This window comes from Tachysurus vachellii, chromosome 9 (assembly GCF_030014155.1).
Source record: "Tachysurus vachellii isolate PV-2020 chromosome 9, HZAU_Pvac_v1, whole genome shotgun sequence".
Classification (NCBI taxonomy): Eukaryota; Metazoa; Chordata; class Actinopteri; order Siluriformes; family Bagridae; genus Tachysurus; species Tachysurus vachellii.
In genome coordinates, this window is record NC_083468.1 from 23,759,865 (window position 1) to 23,769,163 (window position 9,299).

At 38.7% G+C, this 9,299-nt stretch overlaps 1 protein-coding gene across 1 annotated transcript in view; it reads left to right on the plus strand.

Moving 5' to 3' along the window:
* The window catches only part of LOC132851424 (carbohydrate sulfotransferase 8-like), an 88,614-nt gene that overhangs the window by 12,027 nt on the left and 67,288 nt on the right, over positions 1-9,299 (plus strand). The window contains exon 2 of the mRNA XM_060878310.1: positions 2,043-2,243. Coding sequence (XP_060734293.1) covers positions 2,054-2,243 — 190 coding nt within the window. The 5' untranslated portion in view covers positions 2,043-2,053. The remainder of the gene's footprint in view (positions 1-2,042; positions 2,244-9,299) is intronic.

A 9,299-nucleotide genomic window follows, 5' to 3' on the forward strand; every position in this document is an offset into this window, starting at 1 on the left:
CATGCTGGATGGACTATGTCTCTCGGCTGGCCTGGGAACGCCTCGGTATTCCCCGGAAGAGCTGGAGGAAGTGTCTGGGGAGAGGGAAGTCTGGGCGTACAATGTACAAGCACTATGATGTGAGGTGAGCTGAGGTGTGTTTTCCTCTTGCTGATAGAAACGTATAAATTCTGCAATCTTGTCGAACTTTTGTAGCGTTTCAATTATATAATTATATCTCCTGTAAATTTGACTTGATTTTTACTTTCTTATGCCCTCATGGGGCTGATTGTTGTCCTGTTGATACATTATTGAAAAGGATAAATGAAATAGATGCAGACTGTAGCACAATTATCAATACCACAACTCGACAAAGTCTGCCTCGGTTAAACAATCAATGGCCCGTCTGCCTGTGAGGAACTGGCTTATGTATCGCTTTCACCCACACACACACACACACACACACACACACACACACACACACACACACACACACACACACTGAACAATTACAGGAGCACACAGACCTGGTTGTGCCATTACAGGATGAAGTAAACCCTCGTGTCTCTATGTGACTGGACAGCAATGTTTTCAGACACATATCAACTCATTTAGACTTACAAGTGTGAATTCAGTGGCGTTTGTTTGTGATAACCAGGTAGTCTAACGTTCAGATAGATGCAGGACAGCAATGTCACATCATTCCTGGATTTATGGACCTTTCTTTCTTTACTGTTTTTCATTAAAGGGGGATTCAACACATTGTTTACACCCAGTCCAGGGATTAGGAGCCTGGGTGGAATTGGAGCAGTTTTTATTCTAGGGGATTTCCTTGATTTTAACACAGCCACCAAAGCTGAGGTGGCAAAACTGGTTTAACTGAGGGGCAAGATTCCAAAAAAAACAAAGATGATCGTGTAATGGAAATCTCTCTCTCTCTCTCTCTCTCTCTCTCTCTCTCTCTCTCTCTCTCTCTCTCTCTCTTTCTCCTGTTAACTGTGATAGTCTTTGGTAAACTCCACCAAAATGATATCTATTCTGTCTATTGTGCATTGTAATCATTTTTAACATTAACTCTGGAGTCATTGTCACTTATTGTCTCTAATACAGTCCATGTGTTCATATCCACATTAACCGAACGTTAAACTCCCTGCTGGTTATTAGTTGACTGACCAGATGCTCCATGATTTCTCCATGTTACTGAACATCATCAATTTTCATTCAACACAGCAGGAGCCGATGGGACTTTCTTTTCTTTTTACTGTTTATTCTGCAGATAGTTGAAATGATCTCTTTTTGTTCTGCCTGCAGTCAGGATTTTGTTGTGATATGGAAGATTCCCACATTGTCCATTGAGCACTGAGAGTGTGTTAAAACATTTGTTTCAAGAAATATAGAGATACGTGAAGCTTGGGTCTGTTACACATGATGAGAAAGAGAGTGAAAAGAGATCAGAGCTCTGTATCACTGGTGAGCTCACTGTGAAGAAGAAGAAGAAGAAGAAGAAGAAGAAGAAGAAGAAGAAGATGATGATGATGATGATGATGATGAAGCAGAAGGAAAAAAAATAACTAAACAAACACAAGAAGAAGAAGAAGAAGAAGAAGAAGAAGAAGAAGAAGAAGAACTAAAACAGATAAAGAAGAACAAGAACAAGGAGAACAAGAAGAAAAAGCAGTAGAAAAATAATAATATATAATAAGGAGAAGAAGTAGCAGAGGAAGAAGAAAAAGATGAAGCAGAAGGAGAAGAGGATGAAGAACTGAACAAACACATGAAGAAGAAGAAGAAGAAGAAGAAGAAGAAGAAGAAATGACTAATAGAAAACAACGAGAAGAAGAAGATGAAGAAAAAATAAACATGAAGAAGAACAAGAAGAATTTACACCAATATTTACGTTACAAATATTAGTGAGTTTTTTTTAATACTTCATGTAATTAAATTCCCTCGAGAGATCAGTGTAAGATGAGAACTGTGTCACACCATTTAACACCGTCTCTCTCTCTCTCTCTCTCTCTCCCTCTCTCTCCCTCTCTCTCTCTCTCTCTCTCTCTCTCTCTCAGTGTGTAGTGAGATGCCGTGGTCAGACTGTAAAGTTCTGGAGGCTGTTAAAGGAAGGTGGAGGTCAAGGCGAGGGTTCATGCGTGGTTCACGGCTGAAGCTCACTTGCTCCTTCTGGTTTGTTGTGTTGTTCGGTGCTGGTGGTCTGATACTCTTCATCCACCTACAGGATCTGTCAGAGATGGTGCAGCAGCAGGGACCAGGTCAGTGACTGCAAACACACACACACACACACACACACACACACAAAAACCTTACTGGAATTCAAATGAATCAGGAATCAAAATGAATCTGATGCAAACATCCAATGAGAGATTTTGTCATTTTGAAAGATTTTAAATTAAGTTTGTCATCCATCCTTTTTTTGGACCTCATATATAACTTGTCAGCTCTAAGAAACGTGGTGTGTGGTGTGTCTTCACTGAGGAATGATGTGAAATCCACTCATATGCTTCTCGTGTGTTGGGATTGAAGTCCAACACTGTCACGTTCGCTCATCTTTCTCTGAAATTTCTGTTCAGCTACAAGAAAGTAATAAAATAGAGAGAAGATAACTAGTCTCCGAGAACTCACAGATGTCTTAAAACCAGTGCGGTTAGACTAAAAAGTAAATTTGCTTATACAAAAAAAAAAAAAAAAAAAATCTGAATTTTTTTCCCAATATATAGAAAAAGTACTAAAATTCAGCAAATGCTAGAGCCTTCGTCTTTAAATAAGGCTATAGATGTCTGAATTATACAGTGTTGTAATGTAACGGAGTACAAATACTTCGTTACCGTACTTAAGTAGAAATGTCACGTATCTGTACTTTACTTCGCTATTTAAATTTATGTCAACTTTCACTTTTACTCCACTACATTTCCTAGATAAAATGTATACTTTTACTCCGTTATATTTCCACTCAGCATCTTCGTTACTCATTACTACAAAATAAAATCAGAAGAAATGTGTGCGACTGCAATAAGGGAGGTTTGGCGAATCACTGCTCCTAGATTGCGTTACGCTCCGCACTCTCTACGGAGAAGCACAGGGACGTGCAGCGTGCACGTGTGGTCAGAGCTGGAGGCGTTTATCTATAACGTTAATCGGCGGTAAATGCCAAAGACGGCAACCAAAAGCAGTGAAATGTCACTATTCTTATGACCAGAGTTGTAGCACAAACAAAATATTAATGCAAACAATCCATTCAATACTAAATAAAAATAACATTTACTGATTTGGTCTTTGTGAATATTTTTATTGATGACTGCATTCATTGGACACACTGTTTGTAGAGAATGCACACATACATGAACTGATCTGATTCAAGACTGGCATCATTACATCATGCATAAAATTTTGGTGTCCACTTTTGCCATTTAATAATACCATAACTTTTGTCTTACTATGTAGTCATATAATATATAATATAAAACTCTTCTTGTTTTAAATTCTCACTGAGGGCTAAAACCCCCTAAAGATGAGACCCTAGAACCGCCCCTGATCTTATGCCTACAGAAAATCACTGAAATTTTACTTTTTACTTTTACTTCAAATACTTAAGTACATTAAATATCAGAAAATGACTTTTGATACTTAAGTACAGTAAATATCAGATACTTTAAGACTTTTACTTGAGTAATATTTTACAAGGTAACTTTCACTTCAACCAAAGTCTTTTTCTAGTATGATACTTGTACTTTTACTCAAGTATTGCTTTCTAATACTTTATACAACACTGGAATTATATCTTCAGATCAGTAGAGCTAGACTATAAACAAGTACATTTATCTAAATACTAACAAAGGTTTGAAGAATTCCTTTCTCAACTTTTTTAATTCTAGTAAAAAGTGCTTAATTTTAGAATCAAATGCTTTACAACTATCTTTGTACACTAGACTTTGTACACTAGACTTTGTGCACTAGACTTTGTACACTAGACTTTGTGCACTAGACTTTGTACACTAGACTTTGTACACTAGACTTTGTACACTAGACTTTGTGCACTAGTCTTTGTACACTAGACTTTGTACACTAGACGTTGTGCACTAGACTTTGTGCACTAGACTTTGTGCACTAGACCTTTTACACTAGACTTTGTACACTAGACTTTGTGCACTAGACTTTGTACACTAGACTTTGTACACTAGACGTTGTGCACTAGACTTTGTGCAGTAGACTTTGTGCAGTAGACTTTTTACACTAGACTTTGTACACTAGACTTTGTGCACTAGACTTTGTACACTAGACTTTGTACACTAGACTTTGTACACTAGACTTTGTACACTAGACTTTGTGCACTAGTCTTTGTACACTAGACTTTGTACACTAGACGTTGTGCACTAGACTTTGTGCACTAGACTTTGTGCACTAGACTTTTTACACTAGACTTTGTACACTAGACTTTGTGCACTAGACTTTGTACACTAGACTTTGTACACTAGACGTTGTGCACTAGACTTTGTGCAGTAGACTTTGTGCACTAGACTTTTTACACTAGACTTTGTACACTAGACTTTGTGCACTAGACTTTGTACACTAGACTTTGTACACTAGACTTTGTGCACTAGTCTTTGTACACTAGACTTTGTACACTAGACGTTGTGCACTAGACTTTGTGCACTAGACTTTGTACACTAGAATTTGTACACTAGACTTTGTACACTAGACTTTGTGCACTAGTCTTTGTACACTAGACTTTGTACACTAGACGTTGTGCACTAGACTTTGTGCACTAGACTTTGTGCACTAGACTTTTTACACTAGACTTTGTACACTAGACTTTGTGCACTAGACTTTGTACACTAGACTTTGTACACTAGACGTTGTGCACTAGACTTTGTGCAGTAGACTTTGTGCAGTAGACTTTTTACACTAGACTTTGTACACTAGACTTTGTGCACTAGACTTTGTACACTAGACTTTGTACACTAGACTTTGTGCACTAGACTTTGTGCACTAGACTTTGTACACTAGACTTTGTACACTAGACTTTGTACACTAGACTTTGTGCACTAGTCTTTGTACACTAGACTTTGTACACTAGACGTTGTGCACTAGACTTTGTGCACTAGACTTTGTGCACTAGACTTTTTACACTAGACTTTGTGCACTAGACTTTGTGCACTAGACTTTGTACACTAGACTTTGTACACTAGACGTTGTGCACTAGACTTTGTGCAGTAGACTTTGTGCAGTAGACTTTTTACACTAGACTTTGTACACTAGACTTTGTGCACTAGACTTTGTACACTAGACTTTGTACACTAGACTTTGTACACTAGACGTTGTGCACTAGACTTTGTGCACTAGACTTTGTGCACTAGACTTTGTACACTAGAATTTGTACACTAGACTTTGTACACTAGACTTTGTACACTAGACGTTGTGCACTAGACTTTGTGCACTAGACTTTGTACACTAGACTTTGTACACTAGAATTTGTGCACTAGACTTTGTACACTAGACTTTGTGCACTAGACTTTGTGCACTAGACTTTGTACACTAGACTTTGTACACTAGACTTTGTGCACTAGACTTTGTGCACTAGACTTTGTACACTAGACTTTGTACACTAGAATTTGTGCACTAGACTTTGTGCACTAGACTTTGTACACTAGACTTTGTGCACTAGACTTTGTGCACTAGACTTTGTTCACTAGAATTTGTACACTAGACTTTGTGCACTAGACTTTGTACACTAGACTTTGTACACTAGAATTTGTGCACTAGACTTTGTGCACTAGACTTTGTGCACTAGACTTTGTACACTAGACTTTGTACACTAGACTTTTCGTAAACAAAGAAGTAAATTTCAATACATTTCTTGCCGTCTATTTATTGTGGACTCCAGACGCTGCATACGAGCACAAAAAAATACAATACACACATCTGTGGGGTTTTATAAGATCTCACCTGCTTTTGTAGGCTCTCAGTAGCTTCTGATGGTGGAAGTCTGCAGAATGAAGACTCGTCGTTCTGAAAGGATTTCTGTTTGAATTTATCCCCAGACAGATACTGTAGTAATTAATGTAGCTATTTGACAACAACTCGATCAAATCTTGACTTTTACCAACTAGATATATATTTATTTTATATTTTTATATTTATTTTTGAAGCCTTTTTGCCAGAACACTGGCTTCCATATTATAATGCTAACCCATAACTAACACATTCTCCTATATCAGATATTTTTATTCAGAATTTTATTAGAATCATTTACTTTAAAGTTAGAAACGTTTAGGAAACATCTAGGAAAAACAGAAATACTGAAAAAACATGACAAATTACACTACAGGAGTCCTGAGCATCTACTTAACACCACTGTAGAGTGAAACATGACAAAGATGTTCCATACTGAACATGAACATTTTTTGTTAAGAAAAGGGTTAAAGCTGTGATGATGATGTTATAAGCTTAAAAACTTTGGCCCAGAACCAGATTTGTGATTTTTTCTTCAGCCACTTCGATGTTTAATGTAATGTGTTTTGACGGAGATGAGAAACCGAGTGAAACGAAGTGAAAGAGGATGCAACACATGCAAATCCCATTTGTCAGCACTGCAGAAGGAGAAGTCGACTCCCTTAATCCCTAACACACCTTCACACAGCAAAGCCTGAGGAAGTTAATGTGATGCTCTGATTCTGTGTGTGTGTGTGTGTGTGTGTGTGTGTGTGTGTGTGTGTGTGTGTGTGTGTGTGTGTGTGTGTGTGTGGTGTGTGTGTGTGTGTGTGTATGTGCATCTGTTTAATTATCCAGAACACATTCAGATTGTGGTTGTTTACTCATGCGGAGTGTCTGTGTGTGTGTGTGTGTGTGTGTGTGTGAGAGAGAGAGAGAGAGACATAAATAACTCTAGTCAGGATGGTTGGCCTTGTAATTTTTTTTATTCAGTAATTTTTTTAAACAATTAATGTCCTTTGTTTGTTTTTTGGAAACGTGAATGTGAAACTTGTGTTAAACAATTTCGCCATGACACGTAACATCAAAAGGTAAAGAAAAATCCAGTCGGTTTCTTCTATCTGACATCTTCTGAGGCTTCTCTGTGTTACACATTTGGAAAGGTTCTGATGAAATTTCTTTAAATTCAAAGCAACAGAATGTTAAACAATAGCACAAGGCTCTGTGATAAGCCCCGTGATCTTAGGGTAAAGTGTCTCAGAGCTGCATGTGGAGCTTTCCTTCAGCAAGACACTCTTTTGATGGAGGGCCATGAGAAAGTGACACTCGATGGAAGACAGAAAACAGGAGGAGTGGGTGAATCCTGTCTCTCTGAGTGGTGTGTGTGTGTGTGTGTGTGTGTGTGTGTGTGTGTGTGTGTGTGTGTCGGGTCTCATCTGGAGGGGCAAAGGATGAAGCCATAACGAGCTGTCAGCTGGTGAAAAGTTCCACAGCTGACAGGAGGATGAGGAGACGCAGCGATGCAGTGACTCACTGATGCTCAACTGATAAATGATAAATGAGGTGACGAGTATAGGGACAGTGTGCAATAGCTGTTATTGGACACACACACACACACACACACACACACACACACACACACACACACACACACGAACATGGATTCACTAAATAGTTTCTAGAATTCAAAAGGAAGTTGTGTGAAAAAACAACAACAACAACAACAACAACAACAACAACAATAATAATAATAATAATAATAATAATAATAATGTCCAGCCTGCAGTTTTATTATTGCTTATATAACTTTTATTAAAAATAATAAAAATAAACCTCATCACGTATTATTTTCCAAAGACATTCCAAAGTTTATATATATATTTCTTTCTTTCTTTGTTTTTATCCTCCATGTCACTGTTAAAACCGCTTTCTGCTAATGTCACACATGCACACTGAACACTCTCTCGTTTGTTTTGATTTTTGTTTTGTTTGTCGTCCCGACTCAGTTTTCTGAAGCATTTCTCAAACAATGGTGTGTAACAAGCTTGGATAAAACTCATCTGCACATAATAGTGAATCAGTCCCAAAAGCAGGATTTCCGTGTGTCCATTGTTTTATTAAACAAAACATCACAAACATGGCAACGGATCACACATAACTATAACAACATTAACCTAATAATAACAACATTCACATCGATGTGACACGGACAAAGACAAAGACTCATAAAACACAAAGGGAACCAAACAGAAATGTATAATGCAACCAGTTAGAACAAAGAAGAAACAGGTGACATGGTGGGAACATGGAGCAGGTAAATAGTGTAGCACCGCCCACATAGAAACAATAAATAAGTGATAAGACAACACCTGCCAGCGCCCCTCTGGTGGTCTGGCAAGGAACTGACCGAGCTCCTGACAATTTTAGTTTATTAGTTTATTTAACGAGACACTTTTATCTGTTCATAGCTCTTAATGTCGTGTTATCACTTATATCACTTATATTATAGCAGATAGAAAACTCTCACTTCATATTATTATTATTATTATTATTTGTGTGTGGGGTGGGGGGCACGGTGGCTTAGTGGTTAGCACGTTCGCCTCACACCTCCGGGGTTGGGGGTTCAATTCCTGCCTCCACCTTGTGTGTGTGGAGTTTGCATGTTCTCCCCGTGCCTCGGGGGTTTCCTCCAGGTGCTCTGGTTTCCTCCCCCGGTCCAAAGACATGCATGGTAGGTTGATTGGCATCTCTGGAAAATTGTCCGTAGTGTGTGATTGTGTGAGTGAATGAGAGTGTGTGTGTGTGTGTGTGCCCTGCAATGGGTTGGCACTCCGTCCAGGGTGTATCCTGCCTTGATGCCCGATGAAGCCTGAGATAAGCACAGGCTCCCCGTGACCCGAGGTAGTTCGGATAAGAGGTAGAAAATGAGTGAGTGAGTGTGTGTGTGTGTGTGTGTGTGTGTGTGTGTGTGTTTGTGTGTGTGTGTTTGTGTTTGTGTGTGTGTGTGTGTGTTTGTGTGTGTGTGTGTGTGAAGAGCTAAAGCACTTTATGTATTGATATGCATGAGACATAGGAGTGTGTTGACTGAGAGAGAGCTACATTACTGTGGAGAGTATTTGTAGCAGGAGAGAGAGAGAGAGAGAGAGAGAGAGAGAGAGAGAGAGAGAGAGAGAGAGAGAGATCGAGACAGAGAGACTTTAACTTTTAGGTTTTATGACATGATGAACCGTGTCATTAAGTATTCAGGATTCTGAAAAATACTCGAGCCGCCCTAAACACTCACTAAAACTTCAGGACTTTGCCTGACAAATCCATCTTCGCTCATGTAAGCATGTCGGGTTGAAAGGGAATCTGTCTGCTCTGAGGTTTTATCAGAAGCT